A 19,468-nucleotide genomic window follows, 5' to 3' on the forward strand; every position below is an offset into this window, starting at 1 on the left:
TCCCATGGTTCTTTACCTCCTCTATTCCCTGTTATCAATCTAGGGCCCCGGGGATTCTTCCATAAGCTCTCAGAGGAACCCCATCCCTGAGAAGGGCTACTTGTCTTTCTCCTCACTCTTCTGACTCCATTACTGTCCCAGCTGTAGGCAGTGACCACTTGGCCTGGCCTTGAGGCTCCTTCTACTACATCCTTCCCCAGCACGTTCCCTAGGCTAGCCCCCACCCGCAGACTGACCTGCATGGCCAGGCAGATGGTGTTGAGCAGGATAAGGACGAACATCAGATACTCGAAGTAGGTAGAGTTGACCACGTACCACACTTTATACTGGTGCTGGTTCTTGGGGATGTACCTTCGCAAGGGTCGGGCCTTGAGGGCATATTCCACACATTGTCTCTGGAAGGGAAGGAGGATAAGTGAAGGCATGTGGAAGGAGAGTGGGGGTGACAGAGGACGTGGGACAATAAAAGGCAGGATGCTTGTGAAACCACAACCCGGGAAGGTATTCTCGGGCTCTGCTCACACGTGTGGCATGTAATGGCTTTTGATTTTTCTGGCATCCCTTGTCAAGGACAGAAGCCCCTTCCAGCAACTCTTCTCCAGATTGCAAGCAATGAGCTCAGCTCCTTTTCTCCAGCCGGTAATAACTGGTGCATTGCTCAGCAAGCGCTTGGCGCCTCATAAATACCGATTGGCTCATAGCTCTCATTGGCTTTGTCCCACACCACAAATTCTCCATGGGGTATTTCTTGCCTAATTTTTTTTTATCCTAAATCCTTCTTCCTTATTGTTGAGCATCTACACGATCAGAAGACACAGAACTGTCAAGAGAGAAACTCTTGTTCTAACTAGAGTCTTGGGAATACAGAAAATGTCAGGCAATCTCTATGCACAGCACCCAAATCTCTAAATCAGGAAGCAGAAAACCAGACACTGTAGCCTGCTTGACCCTAGATCTCCATGCTTAATCCCCAAGTCTTGCTGATCTGACCTCCTGTTTTTATATCTGTTAGGTCAGGTTCTCTACACACTTCATCTGTGCTTCCCTCCTTCTCTTTCTTTCAATGCTACACAGTAGCCCAAATGTTGAATCTAAAGCTGAATAGCAGATATCAAAGTCCACAAAGGGTCCAGCTTTCCTGTCAAGCACAGAGCTGGGCACACTGGGTTGTATCCTCACGAGCTGGCTTTATTCAGAACATATTTTTACTGGGAGAGCAAAGGGAGCTGAGGTTTCACACCAATGTCCAATCCTAACAGCACCTTACTCACCCAGGGGAGTTGAGAGAGCACATTCTAGACCTTAGTGTCACCATGCCACACCCCCTTAAGACTCTTCTCTCGACCCCTGCTCAGACCTTTGTTTTGCTTGAAAAGCCATCTAAGTGGTTTCCTAAAACTTCTCTCTTGGCCATCCCAAGCTCTCTCTTTACAACAATGTTCTAGTCTCTCCTTTGACAATTAGTGTAGGAGGTCCTTCTGTCAATGTGTTGCTTTTACTGGTTAATGAATAAAGAAACTAGCTTGGCCTGGTAGGGTAGAACAGAGCTAGGCAGGGAAAACTAAACTCAATGCTGGGAGAAGGAAGGCGGAGTGAAGAGAAGCCATGTAGCCCTGTCAGAGACAGATTCCAGTCAGAATCTTGCCAGTAAGCCACAGCCTCGTGGCAATACACAAATTAATAGAAATGGGTTAAATTAAGATGTAAGAGTTAGCCAATAAGAAGTTAGAGCTAATGGGCGAACAGTGATTTAATTAATACAGTTTCTGGTGGTTATTTTGGGGCTGAGCAGCCAGGAACTAACAAGTGGCCTCATACTACAGACAATGATGCTAACATACCTGGGCATAAAGTAACTTCTTAATTTTTGGATATGACATAAATTTCTTTTTTTCCATGTTGTCTGAAACAAAGTGTCGCTAAGGGGAAGTTTAACAAATATTCGCTGATTGATCGTATTTTCCAGATCTTGGGAGGATGTCATGTCTGTCAGGTCTGAGAAAGACTGGATCCACATTTCTGCCACAGGGATTTGGAACAAAAACCCTGTTCTAGTGCATGACAGGACAGGGAACATTAGCATCCACACACATCTCTCTAAGTCCCCTAGGCTCTCTTCTGATGGCTCTTGGGCAGCCAACTTCTGCCCTTCCTTCTGGGGTCCCGGCTTTCCTCCTTTCTTTCCCAGAAAGCTACCTGGTTCTTGTCCAGCTCACAGTTCTTGTACTCTTGCTCCCCCTGCTCCTGGAAGGTGACAATGACGAAACCCACGAAGATGTTCATCATGAAGAAGGCAATGATGATGATGTAGATGATGAAGAAGATGGAGATCTCCACACGGTAGTTGTAGATGGGACCCTTGTCTTCTGTGTGGGAGTCGATGGAACGGTACAGCAGCCTGCAGGAGGAGACAGGCTCACAGAGTGAACTGGAGAAGCAGTGTCACCTCCATGAGATGATGGCACCACTGCTCCCAGGGATCCCTGCAATCAAAGGAAACAGCTCCAGGCTGGGGCCAGAGGGTCTGGGGCTCAAGTCCCATCTAGGCAAAGCAATGAATCTCTTTGGCACTGAGTCCACAACTGTCAAGTGGAAATGATAATTCTCTACTTTCCTATCTGACAGAGCAGCTGATATAATATATACACAGTGTTTTGAAATTGTCAAGAGCTGTTGAACTGTAACATCCATCACTGACACCAATTTCAAATACAGAAGTATTGGTAAATATTGAAACAGCTTTGCAAACTGGCATGGGCTAAAGGAGGTGAGGCCAAACAAAAAGTAAACCTGAGGAAAAAATATTCATTTAGATAAAATAAAACTAGCATGACCTTAGATTATTTACATCATCTACAGTAGTTCAGATTACACACACACACACACACACGCACATGCACACAAGTCTGCCATACATTGCAGTCTGGGCTGTGGGGTCAGAATTATTTCTTTCTCTTCTATTGTAATTTCCCTGGCATATGGCTATTCTCTTATATATTGCCATATAACAATGGCAAATCCCATCCATGCACTGTTGGGTGGGGACATGGTTGTTTAAACCAAGACACAAAGGGCACTAGATGGGCCAGCCTGCTACCAGCCATGCCGTGTGAGAACCAATGAGCTGGTCATGTAGGGAAACTATTACATCTGCAGAGGGACTGGGCCCCTGGCTTTTGTCTCTTTCTTACTCGACAGCGTCAGTGTAGACAAGGCTTTCCCCAAGGAGACTAGTACACAGTCTAATGGGACAGAGACCTCCTGGTTACCTTTACCCATGCCAGCTACACTGGTAAACTAGAACTCTGGTGATCAAAGGTTTACACAGAGAAATTCTGTATTTGACTCAGAAATGCCATAAAGATAATGGCAGGGACTTCTAATCCTGTGACTCATACTGAGCTTGGGGAAAAGAGTTAAAGGTATCCATTTCTGGTTGGGATTTCTAAGATGCTGCAGATGCATTGAGTGGTACAGCACTTGCATGACATGCACAAGGTCCTCAGGGAAATCCTCTGCATCCCCATCCCCTATAATCCCTTTTATAAGAGATAGTTTCTGTTTTTGAGACAGAGTCTCACTATGTAGTTTTGGCTGGCTTGGAACTCACTACATAGTCTAGGCTAGCCTCAAACTCAGAGATTCTGTCTCAGAGTTCTATCTGCCTCTGGCTCCCCAGTGCTGGGATTAAAGGTGTGCACCCCTATGTTCAGCTAAAAGTCTATGCTTCTGTGGTGATCATGTTCTGTGAGAATTCTCGAAGCACTCTCACTGCCTGGGGACAACACCAGTATGACCTCTGGGGAGAATTCAGAGAAAGTAGAAGACTTTGGATAATACATAGACAGTCAGTGTCTAGACTCTAGTGTTAGGGCTGTGAGCCTTGGTATCCATACTCACTCTGGCCACCCCTCAAAGGTGGAGACAGTGAAGAGGGCCATCATGGCTGCCAGAACATTGTCAAAGTCAAACTTGCTGTTCTCCCAGCTTCGAGGCTGGATAATCGGGTGGTCAACTTCTCCATCTTTGTATGTGATGTAGTTACCCCTGAGAAAGGGAGAGAAAGGTAATCACAGAATGTCCCATATCTCTACCATCAATGATTCCTGGCATGCTGGGTAGGATGCAAACACATTATCCCAGCTATCAGAAGCCTCAGTGGCTTGAACTTTGAGGAATAAAGTCACATGTCACAAAAGTGAGGTCAGATAATGAAATGGTAGGAGGACAGTCTTCACTCCTCTCTAACCAAGCCACCAGCCTCCCCTGAGTTAACCAGCCCTGGCTCTGCAGCCTCTTAGCTTAAACTCACTTGCATTCTGCCTCCGTCTGTTTGGAGCTATCCGAGCAGGTATAGAGCTTCCCCTAGGAGAGAAGAACAAAGTGATAAGACAGGTTCTGCAAGGGGTGGGTCCGCCAGAAAACCATCAATAAGCTTCAGGGATAACGGGTGAAAGATGAACAGAGCTCAGATGTGGAGGACGTGGTTCACATTCGCAGCCCAGAGTGCACTTAGATTCAAAAGCAGGGAGCCAACCTTTGAAGACTGCTCTCTGGGAAGGTCTTGAGAGGAAGAAATAAGGGGATCTGGGATTGGAGGGAGTTCATGGGAGGAAGTCAGTGGAAATTTATATAGTGGAGGGTGAGGGACAGAGAGAGTGCTTCAGGTGAGAGACTAGCAGACCTAAAGAGATGGAAGCAGAAAAGAAGAGACCAGCCAGGCCTCTGGCTGGGTGGTGTAGGGGAGGGCTGGCATAACAGAGAACACAGGGGCCTTTAGCTGGGAGAGGCAGGGCAGGTTTCCCTCTACTCTCTAGGTCTAAAAAGCTCAAGTAGGTTGTGGGGAGAGGTCACGGTGCCTCAGGTCTGACAGGTTGTAGTTTCAGGTCATACTGTTCTGTACACCTGACCTAGACTGCTGTCCCCTCTTGCATCTTTGGCTCCCTTCCCTGGAATGCTGATGAGAGGGGAAGGAGGCGGGACTTTACCTTGAAGAGCTGGACCCCAATGCAGGCAAACATGAACTGCAGCAGAGTGGTGACAATTACAATGTTCCCAATGGTCCGGATGGCCACAAACACACACTGGACCACGTGCTGCAATGGGAAGAAGAATGGGAATGGGATAAGGTTTCAGCCTAAGCAGCACAGACAGATCCTATGCTCCACTGAGTGGGAGAAAGCGTCCAGGCAACCTTTCCACCCAGAGTCATGATGATGGAACTCAGAATGCGAAGGGCTCCTTGGACTCTGGGAAATGACAGGGATATAAGCCCTTCCAAACTCCTGTCTGAGTGGTGAAAATACCAAACAATGCTAATTCAAAAATGTCTTCTCCCTTGCCTTCACCCTACTTTTGAATCAATCCAATTCCCCTCATGTAGAGTAAGTCTTGTAATTACTCTAGAGCCAGTCCTGTAACTGCCCCGTAGATGACTTCTAGGAACCAGTTACTAACTACCCACATAAATCCTAGTCCCTGGTCAAGAGGGACAACACCTTCCTTAGTGTTCTGGCCTTTCTCTATCTATAAAGAATAAATAAAATTTGTGTTTTTCTGTCTTGATGGAAATCTTGGCACTCTAATCTTGACCGTGATTTCTACCTAACACTGTGGTGGCCTAAACAGGAGACCCTTCTTTTATTTCCTTGTTCCCCTTTCACTCTGGAGCCTGTAGTAATTGGCTGAATCCACCGGCAACTGAAGATCTCTGGCTGGGTCTAGTCTTCAGGGATATCCAAAGGCCTACAGGGTAGGTGACTCCGGAAGGCCAGCATCAATCCTTTTGTCTCCTTGTGGAAGGCCTTATTGCACACTTGCAGCTGATGGACCCTAACTAAAGCTATTCTTTGGTGGATCACTAAGGCAGTAAGGAAAAGGACGGTCTGCTATAGCCTGGAAGGGGGAGGAGCTGTTGCTTCTTTCTAGGAATCTCGTGGGACTCCCCCTTTCTAATCTCCCCTCGCTACTCTTTTTCCATACGTTGAATACTACCAGACCTCAATGAACCTCCTAGCTTCTGGTGATCCTCTTTCAGGAACATTGTGAGTTAAAAGGGGAATTTTAGGAGGACTTTGACTCTGTTGGTGGGAGAGAAAAGACTTCACTGTTTCAGATGGGAAGCTCCTTTTCATCTCTCACTTGGTGTGCCCAAGTGCAAGGTCCACCACTCCTTCAGCTTGTTAGAGACAGTTTTGAGGATGTCTTCAGGGAAGACGCTGATGGGGTAGGGACACCCCCTCCGTTCTCCTTTTACCAGCCAACAATGACCCCTCTCCTTGGGGTGTTGGGGAAGGTGTCCCCTTCATTTGCCTTATCCTGGCCTTTTTACTCCTCACGACTGTTTTCCTCATCCCTGTACGTGATGGTTAATGCTAATTATCGCTCGACAGGATCTGGGATCACCTAGGAGACTTCCTCCAGGCAATTTATGAGGGATTATTTAGCTTTTGGGCTGCCTGTGAGAGGTTATGCTGGTTAGGTTAGCTGAGGTGGAAACCCTATATGAAAATTTCAGCAGCGCCATTGCCTGGCCTTGGGTCCTGGTTAGAATAAAGAAGGCCAGCTGAACACAAACGTTCTTCCCTCTCTGATTTCCTACTGTCATGTGACCAGTAGCTTCGGGCTCCTTCTGCATGATTTTGTGCCGTTATGTACTGTATCCTTGAACTTGAACTGAAGCAAATCATGTTCCCCTTCATCTACTTTAGTTAGAGTTTTGTTTTATCACAGTAATAGGAAAAGAAACTAAGATACCATAGGGGTTACCATGGGGGAATGCACAACTCTTCTTCAGAGTACAAGGACACAGAACACGTGGCTAAAATGTTGACATCTGTGCCTGTGGCTTTCTTTCCTGGCCAGAATTTCTGATCTGAGAGACCTACAGGAAGCCAGACTTTCAGTTTCCTCAAGATTTCCTCAGAATTTCCCTTCTCTAATAGCTGGTAGTCAAATCCTGATTTTCTGACCTCCCCCCCGCCCCCCGGGGCTGTTATATCCACTCCTGGACCATAACTTCTGGCCATTTAATGGCCTATGATGTTTTCTCTACTCGCAGCCCAGCCATGCCTTCAGTCTCAGCCCTGCTCTGGCTTCCTCTCTGACACAAGGCAGAGTTCTTTCTCAATGCTCGGGCTCACTGCCCAAATGAACTCTCTTACACACTGACTTGAGAACGTCAGACGGAAAAAATTCAATAAACAAAATTATCCCCTCTCGTTTGAACATCTCCGACGAACACTAACTGCCTTACCCCATCCACCTAATATAGACATCACTGCTGTTTGCCTTCATTGGGCCCTTCTCAGTGTTTAAGTGAAGCTCTATATCTTTGAGATATAAATTTCCTACCTAGTTCCTACTAAAAAGCGTATCTGATTATGTTGTGTCTGTTCATGGCAATTATTTTTATGCGATTGGTTTTATGGGTCATTTTGTTTCCCAAGAAAAACTGAACAACAAAATCGGTGGCTATTTATTTATCTTTCAAGAAGTTAGCAAGTGCTATTCTTGGTATATGCTTTGTTTTAAGATTCATACGTATGCACATAAATATAAACACTTTAAAGACTATTTTTAACTGCTACAAACACTTGAAAAACACATTTTCCAGGTCCTTCTCTAGCCAAGCCTAGGTAAGAGACAACACTAAAACTATAGAAAACAAAACTGTCATTTAAAGAACCGATTAACCTACTTAAAGGTAGACAATGACATCTTAAGATTTACAGATAATCCTAACATGTTTCCTTACAACATAAACACAATTTTTCTTTTTCATTTTATTTAGAATAATAACTTACTGTTCCTTCTGGTTTAAAGAAAGAAAATATAAAAAATATAAAATACTTTAAATAAGACATTGGCTAAACGATTAAAACCTTTACTATAAAGGTAAACAAATTGACCCAAAAGTAAAGGTGATAAAAAGGATAGAGACACAACGTCTCATTTTAATGCTGCCTTCTGGTTGCCATGTAGACCTAAATGACAAGCCATTGCCCTTTAGGCAGAGACAACTTCTAAATGCTTATTATAAGAAGGCTAAAGTCTTGCCGGGCAGTGATGGCACATGTCTTTAACCCCAGCACTCAGGAGGCAGAGGCAGGTGGATCTCTTGGGTTTGAGGCCATCCTGGTCTATAAAGTGAGTTCCAGGACAGCCAAGCTACACAAAGAAATCCTGTCTCAAAAAAAAAAAAAAGGCTTAAGGCTTAAATCTTAAAACAAATAATGTAAATTTGTTGAAAATGTCTCCAGAACTGTTCACATTTTGTTGTTTCAACTTCCTGTGTTTTCTTTTAAATTTTTATATAAATTGAGGCATACTCAAGTACATTGGTGGAAATACCACATAGGTGGGTTATAGCAAAGTGGGAAAATCTCTGTCATAGGCCTTTGATGTCACCTGATGGCATTCTTGGCCAAGGGTTGGTGAAAGTTTGGGATCTGTTGCTGTTTTCCAAAAGGATTTACCTAATAATCAGCGGGTGTTAGATGACACCCAAAGACATGGAGAGCCTAGCAGTGTTGCTATCTCTGTAGAGGAAAAAGGTGAAGGATGGCTTTGTTTTTGGTTGGCTGATTATTCCAAGGACATTCACGTCACTATTTGCACCAGTGGACTAATCCTGCCAGGACAGTCATCATTTTACCGCCTAGGGTTCACAGCTTGGAAGATGGATGATTGCTGCTCTCCTCTGGCAGCATGCAGAGCACTTTCCAGCACCAGGAAAGCTAGCCAGGGATAAAGCTTCCAGGTCAGCTTGATTTCCCTGTGTTCTGTGACGTCAACAGTAGGGTCTTACTGTCAAGTTCTGGAGGGTAACTAAGAATAATGGCAATAGTTTATAATGTTTGGGGGTTTATGGGACCCCACTTGTCAAGAGGAGAGAGATTGGCACAAGGCCCTCCCTCTAGCTGAGGAGCTATTGGTGATTGGTAGCTGTTGGGAGAAGGAGAGTCCATTTCCCTTAAGGGTAGGACTCCTGTAAATCAACCATGATCCAGGGGATGGTCTCACATCCAAGAGTATTTGGGTAGCACAAATTAGACTCAATGGATTAAAAAAAAAAAAAAGAGGACATGAAGTTGGGTGAGTAGGTAGGTGGGGGTGGATCTAGGCGAAATAAGCAGGGATGAGTAGGATCAAAATATATTACATGAGATTCTCAAAGAATTAATAAAATATTAAAATACTTTCAATATTGTAAAGCCTAAAAATTAAAAAAAGAGATGACACTGGTATGACTAACTTGGCTATAAAGGAAGGTTATTAAAAATACCTCGAGATAAAACTGATGCTTGAATAGAATGAAAAAAGAAAAGGCCCAGAGAACTAGGGTATTCTATTTTATGCTTTTATCAAGTAACCATTTGAAATTTAGTGATTAGATTTCATATGAATGTTAAAATACTAAGACTGTGTGTTTACCAATGGGGCAAAGCCTTCTTTAGCTGGATGGCCACTGCCTCCATAGTAGGAGAAATGCTAGTAAGAAGAATTACTTGAAAAAAAATTATTCCTACTTGGGGACATGCCTGTTAAATGACTTAACAATTGCAATACTTATTTTAGTAGACAATATTTAAAACTATTTTAAAACTTTGATCTATTGTACAAAATTCTATCCCCCTGCCTGTGATCTTCAGTCTTTTAGCTTGGTGGGTAAGTAACCATATCACACCAGCTGTTCAAAACTGAAGCGTTTGCTTCCTTAGCCTATAGCATTCTTGTTGGCTCTCTGAAATCTAAAATCTACTTACCCTCTTTGAAAACATTTATTATCTCTTTATAAAATAATTATTGGGTATCCCATTAAATTAAGTTAACCAATGAACCATCTTTTTTTGTCCAATTTGACCCAAGCTAGACTTATCTGGAAAGGGAAACCTCAACTGAGAAAATGTTTTCATCAGATTGCTTATAATGTGGGACTAATGATTCGTGCGGGAAGGCCCAGTTCACTGGGTGCAGCGTCTCCTGCAGACAGTCCTGAGGTGTATAAGAAAGCAGACTGAGCAAGTCATAAAGAGCAAGCCAATAAGCAGTACTCCTCCATGGCCTCTGCTTCCATTCCTGCCTTCTTGCTCCTAACCTGACTTCCCTTTACGATGGACTACAACCCTAAGCAAAAACAAAACAAAACAAACAAAAAAAAAACAAAAAAAAAACAAAACAAAAAAACAAAACAAAACAACAACAACAAAAAACTCTAAAAAACACAACTTGTTTTGGTCATCATGATAGCTAATCTTGGCTGTCAACTAGACTATACCTTGAGTCAATGAAAACTCAAGTAATCTGAGCATGCCTATGAAGGATTTTCTTGATTACATCATTTAAGGAGGGAAGATATCCCTAAATCTGGGACACACTTTCTGGTGGCAGCCTACATTAAAGGACAAGGAAAAGGAAACTTGCACTGTTTGCTGCTTGCCCCCTCTTCCATCGGCAAGCACCTCTATCCTGTTGCTGAGGCCTTCCTTTGTTCGTGATAGAACCTACTTCTTTGGGATTCCAATGTAAAATGAAGAACAATAGCCCTCTAGGACTTCCCTGGGACTCAAGCATGAGACAGGGACTGCTGAAACATTTCAGTCTCTGTGACTGAACAACTACAGAATGCTTGGCCTTTACACTGTAAAGACAGTTATTGTTGGATGACTTGGACCACAGCCCATAAGCCACTTGAATAAATTCCATATATATAGTCATATCATAGCAATAGAAACCTAAGTAGGACAATTTAAAAAAAAGAAAAAAAAACAACAGGTTCATGGGCTATTGCTGTGACAACCTATCCATGTTGCTTTCATGAGGATTGCAGAAGGACTTTGAAACTTTGTACTGGAAAAACCATTTAGTGCTCATAGCTTTACTGGGATGCTAAAGGAGCTGGGATGACAGGGATGCTGAAAGGAATGCAGATGATGGAGAGGCCTGGCCTGTGATGTTTCAAAGGGATGTTTGAGTGATACTTTGAATCAAGAATCTGGGGCTCTGGTTAGCTGGGACTGAAGAATCGGCTGTGATTAACAGGAGGCCAGCACCATTAAAGAGAAACCTCTGTTTTGATGGGACAGTGGATGCTGGTTATTGGGAACAGAGAAATTAGCGCTGATCAAGAAGAGACTGGGATCACAGAAGTGAGCCTTTTGGGAGTATTTTCTCAGGATCGGCACACAGAAGTTGTGCTCCAAAGAGGGCCAAGGCTACATCTCAGGTTGACAGCTGGAGGTGTTACTGGTTTGAAGCATGATGAAGTCTTGGAGAGTAGCTAACCTGGCACTGGGTAGAAGGGCTGGAGCCCCTGAAGAGAGTTCTGGGGAGGCTGTTGGTGAAGGTGTAGCTTTAGTTGCCATGGAGACCCCAGAATATTGGAGACAGCAGTACCGCAGGGTGGGTGACTGCCAAGGACCAGCCTAAGCCTATGAGATGAGCTGGAGAAGGGAAGCTGTCCAGGCATGTTGGAGCTCAGAAGACCATGAGTGGGGCGCAGAGGCTAAGCACTGAACATTCAACACTGCTTACTTTTGGTTTTGCTTTTCTTTGATTGTGGCTGCACCCTGGTTCTTTCCTCTTGGAACAAGAAAGTATTTAACTTAGTTTGAACGTAATAGGAGTCCACAGTTAAAAGGTGAAACTCTTATAAGGAAACACTGGATTTTTAAAAAGACCGAACTTTCAAGTGCTGAAAAATTTAAAGACCATGGGACTTAAAAAGTTATATCGTGTTTATATGATGGTATTAATATTAGCATGCCATCTTGGGGATAAGCGAGAAAGGAAACTTCATGGTTTAACAGCAACATGTTTGTGTGTCAAATTAACAAGGGGACAATTTTCCTGGGTGGTTTGTCAACCTGACACAAGCTAGAGTTGTGGGGAGAGGAAACTCAATTGAGAAAACGCTTCCATCAGATTCTGTAGGCAAGTCTATGGGACATTTTCTTGATAATGACTGACGTGGAAGGGCACAGTCCATTGGGGGTGGTGCCACCCCTAAATGGGTAGAAAGCAGGTTGAGCAAGCCACGAAGAGCAAGTCAGTAGGCATCACTCCTCCATGGTTTCTGCTTCAGTTCTTGCCTTGAGTTCCTACCCTGGCTTCTCTTCATGATGGGCAATGATTGTAAGCTGAAATAAACTCTTTCTTCCTCAGGTTGCTTTTGGTCATGGTGTTCAACACAGCAAAGGAAACCCAACTATCATCTTTGTTAAAGAGAGACATAAACTGTAAAGAAAATGAAATTACAAAATTTGTAGAAAAATGGATGGATCTGGAAAGTATTATATTAAATGAGGTAACCCCAACTCAGAAGGACAAAAATTGTATGTTTTCTCTTATATGATGGTTGTCAGATTCAAATAATGTGTTTTGTGTATGTATCCTGGAGTACATATGGAAGTCCGGGAACTAGCAGTGGGCTGGTGGATGTGGAATACACTTATGAAGAGGGGACAGGTTATAGAAACAAGGTAGAGAAGATGGAAAAGTTTAAGCAGGTCCTGTAGTGATGGGGCTGAAGGAAAAGGGATGGGGAAAGGGTTAAGCAAAATGAAGTGTGCATGAAGAAGACACATGGGAACTATGACCTCGAAAGCAAAGCAAACATTATAATAAAACGGGAGAGTAGAACACGTATGAAAGGAGGGGGTTGTGGTTCCTGAGAGCTAAAGGATCCACATGGAGATGGGAGAAAGGGGGTTGGGAAAATCAGAGGTGGTAAATGGGCTAACCAAACTTTTGGCTTTATTAAGAAGTCTTATGAAATGACACCAGTTTTATCAAAAGAGTTAAGAATTCCAGCATGGAGGTGGAGGGCCTCCTGATACCTGACCGTAGCTGAGGAGCTAATGGCACTCTGAGGGACAGGACGGAGAGTTACTGGCCATTGGCAGATTGCCAGTGCCCCAGTTGATAACCCTCCCCCAATGCACATATGCCCAATACCAATTGGACTGAATCTGTGAGTTGTTTAAGAGAAGAAGTTGGGAGCAAGACAGGAGATGGTAGGGGGAAGTATGTGGGGCAGGAGAGAAAGGGGGAGATAAGATTGTGACACACTGTGTATGCATACATACACCCACACACAAACTTTTCAAGTGGTACCACATGAAAACATAGTCTTTGCAGCTGAGTGGATAATGAAAATGTGGTACGTATAAACAGTGGAATTTTTTTTCAACATAAAGAAAAGTTAATGAAATTTGTTGGAAAATGAATGGAATCGGAGAACTGTGTTATGTAAGGTGATCTAGGCACAGAAAGACAATACCTACAAGTTCTCTCATCCATACGCTGGCTTCTAATTGAGTGCGTGTATTTAGGTGGGAGCAAATGAGGGCAATTTCCAGGAAACAAGAAAGGGGGCAATGAGATGGAAAAAGAGGCTTCAAGGAAGGGGGATAGGAGAACACGTGACATACGAAAGCGGAAGCGGGAATCCTGAGGGTGGAGGGGTACAGGGGGCAGGTGTGAAGGGAAAAGAGGGGAGATGGTTAGAGTGAAGGATGAGAATTCCACGAGGAGAAAACCTGTTACACTGCAAGCCAATTTAAAAAAAAAAGGAATGAGTAACTAACAACAAAAACATGGTATTTGGAGCATCGAGTTAGGATCATTTATATTTGGCACCAAAATAAACTACCTCGTATCCTCTTTAAGGGAAAATCTGTGGGTTGTGTTTGTTTGTTTGCCTTGACAAGGGTTTGGAAGATAAAACAATATGTTAGTTAACTTAAAAATGGCTTCTCCCTTGTCTTAGTCCTACCTATCCGAACGTTAACCTAAGTGGGCGAGTATTGTGTGTGCCTTGTGGCATCTGTCGGATGAGCCGGGTAAGGAATAAATGAGGGAAATTCAATTGCTCTGGAGGCCATTTCCTGGAGCCGGCCCCGTAACCCCTGTAGATGGCTCCTAGGAACCAGCTAGGAGAACCATCGATACTCCATGATTGCTAGATCCTGGCAAGGGATGGTCAACAACTTCCTAGTGTTCTGGCCCCTCTCTGTCCATTTCAAGTCAGTAAACATCTCTGCTTATGCTATCTTGATGCAAATTAGCGTTTCTGGGGTACCAGCTTCAGTGACTGCCTTGCCAAGAACCAGGTATATAGAGACTGACTTATCGTGTGTGTGTGTGTGGGGGTGCAATCCTTTGAAACACTTAAGAGAGTGACTCTACCACAGGTGACACTCTTCCACCTGTAGCCTGTCCGTCACCTCAGCTTCCACCACTCAGAGGATAATGTTTACTGCATTGATGCTGTCCGCCCAGACCCTCTTACTTTACCTTTAGCCCCTTGGCCCTGTTGATGGCCCTCAGGGGCCTGAGGACCCGCAGCACTCGTAAAATCTTCACAACATTGATTGCACTGGACCTGGGAGAGAAGCAGGGTGGGTGGTTAGTTCCCCTGCCTGGGCTACCGCGGAGAATGGTGTGTGTGCGGATGCTGTTCTGAGCGGTTGCTCTTAGACAGACAATAAAGGAAAAAGGAAGGAAGGAAGAAAAGAGGAAGGAGGAAGGGAGGGAGGGAGGGAGGGAGGGAGGGAGGAAAGAAGGAAGGACGGAGGGAGGAAGAAGCAAGGAAGGAAGGAAGGAAGGAAAGAAGGAAGGAAGGAAGGAAGGAAGACTCTGCTTGGGAACTGAGAACTTCTATCACTCAGTGCTAAGAACCTGGGGCCTCTTTGTGCCCCTGGGACCTTTGTGACCCTGGTAGTAAAGGCACAGCAGCAGTGGGGACACCGCTAAGGGTGAGGGCTTGCCTGGCATGCTTGAGGCCTTCTTTTGGTCTCTAGCCCCGGTGTAGGGAGGGGCTGGGGCACAAAAACCAAGTCCCTAGCAAATTAATATGTGACTTAGGAGATGTCTACAGTGTCAAAGGTGACAATGAAAGCCAGCCAGACCTGCATCAGTCCCCACGCTGTGACCTGCCAGCTGCACCAGGACACATTTCTTAATTTTCTGTGCCCTGGTTTTTCATCTGGAAAATGGGGCAGTAATTAGCTCCAAGGACTGTTTCAGGGACTGAAGGGGAATTTATGGACATTAGGTAGAGGGACTTGGCACGGTATAAATACACCAAGTAAAATGGCAGTTTTCACTATCTTGCCTGCTGAAGACATCACCACAGTACATACCAAATGCACATTGATGGTGAAACTTGAGGCTTTGTGGTTGGAGGTGGTAGGCACGGGGAAGTAATTCTGGAATATTTCCAAACACAATGACTGGGCCATTGCCCACTACTGTTATATAAATTCTACCATGGTTCAGGACATGCTCAGACTTCCAGGAGGCAGTGGTGTACGCCAGGAAAAATGTTCAAAGAAGAAGTGGTGTCCCAAGAACCATGGAATGCCAAGGTCATGCCAGCCTATCTGGGTGCTTTGGGCTATGGCTACTTCCTGGTGGGAAGTGGTGACAGGTACCCCCATAAGTCCTTCATCGAGATGGCTAGATGGCTTCCATCTGTCCAACCCAAGTAGAAGTCATTAACCACACTCAGTAGCCTCTGAAGTGACCTCTGACCTGAGGTGCTGTCTAATTAAAGTATCTGCTCCAGCATGTGACAAGAGGATTCAGACTTGACTGGGAACCAACCAACCAACCAACCAACCAACCAACCAAAAACCAACCAAACAAACAAAATAACTAGGGTCTGATGTGTTAGCAAGTGCGGATCTTATTCTTCCTATGTCAAGAGAGAGATAGTACAAAAAAATGCAGTTTCCCTAGTCCATGGATCTTTACTTCAAAAGCCACAATGGCCATTTCTCTCTGTCACTGCTTCCACAGCATTTGGGAGGCAAGAAATTAGAACTGCATCACAATGGAAAAAAATTAAGGGCAGATTCAAAAACAAAACAAAACAAAACAATCAAAATAACCAAGAGGAGTTGTTGGTTCATGTGAAACAGTGACCTTGGTAGTGTTGAGGTGGGACTCTAGATGTTTAGCCTCCGAAAGAGAAATTTTAGGTAACATAATTGATGACCAAAGAAAAAGGTCTCACTTCCATGGCCCCCATATCACCATAGAGGCTAACCATGAGCCAACCTTGGGAAGGGAGACCCAATGCCTGGGATACAAGCCTTGGTCACTGGTATAACCTTGGCTGAATGTCTTGAACACCAAAATTTATAAAAGTATTTCCTTGCCTACCTTATAAGTAGTGTGTGTGTACCTGTGTGTGTGTATGTGTGTACCACGGAAGAACAGATCTGTGAAAATGTTTTAAAACTCCAAGTGTAGGATTAATAAGCACAGCTGTTAGAATAGGTAGAAACTCAGAAACAAATTTCTTTCAACCCTGAGAGAAACTTTTGCAACTTGGCCTGAGAAGGACTCAGGTTAGAGAGTTTTACAACTCATTCCTTGTCCTTGTGCAACTGACTCTCCAGGGGTGGGGCCCAGGAAAAAGGCATTCTTTTTAACTTTCCCAGAAGGTTCCTCTGTGCAGCTAAGGTTGAGAAGCAGTGCTCACTACCTTCCTCCTTCTTAATCTCTCTCTTCCCCCTCCTCATTGTAGAACAGAAGTGCATACCCCCATCATGTGTAGGTGTGTGCATGGACTTTGACTGAGGACAGATGTGGGAATCAGGGGAAAAGGCTGGGCTAGGCTAGGGTGGGTCATAGCAATGCCGGTTTGGGCAGCTCTAGGGCAGCCCCAGGCCTTAGGTACAGTGAAGGAGGATTAGAGAGAGGAGGGTACCACAGATGCCTGTTTGTAATGGGGTCTGAACCTGCCATGACAAAAATACTGACATTTAAACAAATTCTTGTGGACCTCAAGTGTCAGACCATGAAAGACACAGATATAAGAAATTAAGTAGGGCTGGTGGTGCAGGTCTATAATCCTCTCTACTCAGGAGCTAAAGTAGGAAGTCATAAGTTCAAGGTCAGCCTGGGCAACTTAGTGGGACCTACATCAAATAAAAACTAAAAGAGCTTGGAGCACTTCCCTAACAAGTTAGGCCCTGTGTTCAGTCCCAAGTACCACAAGGAAAGGACAGGGAAGAGGAGGAGGAGAGGGAAGAGGGGGGGAGGAGAAACACTGGGTACTACTTTAGGCTCCACCCCATTCCAATCCTAGTCACACTGTCAGAGTCCCACATGAAGGCCCTCCAGGGCTTGATTGACTTCTCTGACACCCACTCCTAGCTGCTTGCTTCCATCCTGGGTTGAGGGACTCACTGGATGCCAAAGGAGATGAGGGACACGCTAACCACCAGCAGGTCCAAGATATTGAAGTAGTTTCGGCAGAAAGAGCCCTTGTGCAGGAAAGCCCCGTAAGCGGTCATCTGCAGGGAGGAGAGAACATGAGTGAGTGACCCACCCAGGCTTCAGAGACGTTTAGACACCGGGCTTCCTGCCTACAGCATCAGCATCTCCAGGGAAGAGCCCAAGCACTGCACAGGGATAGCAGGAAGGACCGAAGGTGACGCAGTGCCAAGAAACTCCTCCGCCATTCCTTCAGCTACCAAAGGACACCCCGCCCCCCAGCTCGGGACATTAAGTAGCTCTGACAAGTGTCAGGTTTTTCAACTCCAAACCTCAGGTCGGCACCATGACACTTTGCTAACATTCCACTGTCCTTCATCCCAAGGCCAAAACGGCTGCACCCTGCAGGGTCCTTTGCTGCTTCTGCATAGGTTATGTTCCCACTGTGTGCATGGCTTCTAACTTTCTTTCCCCATCTCACCCTCAGGGCCAGCCGAGACATGAGGCATCAATGGAAGAACGAGACATGCCCAGATGGGCGTCTGACCATCCTGATTTGTCCAGGACTTAATTGGATTTACCATTAAAAAAAAATCCCATATTCTAGAAAAGCTCTGTCGGTAACAATAACTGTAGTTAGCCTTTCTCTACATGCTGGTCTCAGCAATGCTTAGGGTCTCTGTCAAATGTAGAAGCTCGATGGGGTCTTTTAAAGAGCAGGAGCTATGTTCAGAGGGCCAAGGTGGAACAGTGGGGTAAAATACAGCCTCTGAAGCCAGATGACCTGGATTCAAAGTCCAGCTCTGCTATATTTCACATGCCTCATGCAAAAAAAAAAAAATGAAATTTTTGTGACTCATTTTCTTTCTCTGCAACATTAGGATAATGGTAACACTTGTCCCATGGGTTGTGAGCATCAATGGAGTGGTCACACACGAAGCACTTAGGACATGTTTCTGCACATGACAAGCTCCATAGGTGTGTTCACTTTCACTATGGCTTGGGTTTGAAATCTATATTCCTCCTATATAACAGAAGCTGTGCCCTTATCTATAAAGTGTGAGTGATATTTCATGTTTTTGCATGGGTCAGACAGCAAAGAACGTTCTCTAAAAATGTTCAAAACAAGAGCATGTCAGGTGATGATTATTGTTTTAGGATCTGACTCACATTCTTCCCTGTGCTTGTAAGAAACTGCACTCTGGACACTCACACTTTGCTGACTGCAGCAAAGGCTCGCAGAGACCCAGGAGGAGCCTAAATAAAGCTACCGGTCACAGAGCATCTGCCCAAGAAAAAAATGTGGAACTGATGGTTGAGAGACCAAGAACAGTTTCCTGGTCACCTGGAGTCCAGTTTTTCTCTTTGGAATCAGAGCATGTCTAGGGATGTACACCCAAAGACCAATACAGGGGGAAATTGGCAAAAATAGCTCTTGTGACCTAATTCTTGCCATTTATCTCCTACAGCGGGAGATCACAGGGGACTTGGGAATCTGTGCTCGGCAGCAGTTTTCAGAAGTGGGGAGATTACATAAAAGATTCTGGGGTAATATGGCTACAGATCCCTCCCAAAGACTACAATTTGGAGGGCTCCCTGTCCTATGGCTCTGTGAAAACCTGGACCCCAGACAGTAGAGTTAAGTGTCTGCCACAGTTCATATTCTTCAGGAAGTCCTGGACAGGGACAATGTGGCTCACAACACAACTTCTGTCTCTTGACTTTGGGCATGTTTTGTCATGGATGCTAGAATTAGAGCAGCCCTTTAGAATGTATGAGGATGTTGGGTGGGAGCAATGGACATGTGCCCAGGCGAGACCAGAGGAAGAGTGGGGTGAGAAAGGGGAAGAAACTCGGAAGACAGAACATTTATCTGAAGTCTATGTGCATTCATGGCACCAGAAAAAGCCAGGGACAGATACCTGGACAAGTGACCTTCTTCTACCCTGTGCCACTAGATTGTCACCCGTCTGGTCCCTAAATCCTGAACTATTTCCGAGGAAAGGCCCGGGACTAGGCATCTACGCTCTTGAGAAAGGGATGGGGTGAGAAAAAAAGCTTCCAAGTTCTTTGAGCTGCAGGTGAAGTTTTCTCCTCGCACCCAACCCAGACAATCACCTTTCTCCAGGTAACCTCTAGGGACAAGCCACCCTGTCACATATGCCACTTCCTTGGCTGGTTCTGATTCTACTTTCATTCTTGGCAGGACAAACTAACTAGTACGCTCCTACCTGTCCTT

General features: G+C 44.9%; 1 protein-coding gene across 35 annotated transcripts in view; it reads right to left on the reverse strand.

Moving 5' to 3' along the window:
• Window positions 1-19,468, reverse strand: part of Cacna1c (calcium voltage-gated channel subunit alpha1 C) — a 662,482-nt gene that overhangs the window by 71,924 nt on the left and 571,090 nt on the right. For all 35 annotated transcript variants that reach the window (XM_050148320.1, XM_050148321.1, XM_050148333.1 and 32 more), the window contains 7 exons: window positions 17,203-17,309; window positions 14,299-14,386; window positions 4,989-5,096; window positions 4,313-4,365; window positions 3,901-4,047; window positions 2,197-2,398; window positions 237-395 (listed from right to left, as the gene is read on the reverse strand). In XM_050148320.1, coding sequence (XP_050004277.1) covers window positions 237-395; window positions 2,197-2,398; window positions 3,901-4,047; window positions 4,313-4,365; window positions 4,989-5,096; window positions 14,299-14,386; window positions 17,203-17,309 — 864 coding nt within the window. The remainder of the gene's footprint in view (window positions 1-236; window positions 396-2,196; window positions 2,399-3,900; window positions 4,048-4,312; window positions 4,366-4,988; window positions 5,097-14,298; window positions 14,387-17,202; window positions 17,310-19,468) is intronic.

The sequence above is a fragment of the Alexandromys fortis genome, unplaced genomic scaffold, assembly GCF_014885135.2.
Source record: "Alexandromys fortis isolate MF-2015 unplaced genomic scaffold, M_Fortis_MF-2015_v1.1 scaffold_59, whole genome shotgun sequence".
In the NCBI taxonomy this organism is placed as follows: Eukaryota; Metazoa; Chordata; class Mammalia; order Rodentia; family Cricetidae; genus Alexandromys; species Alexandromys fortis.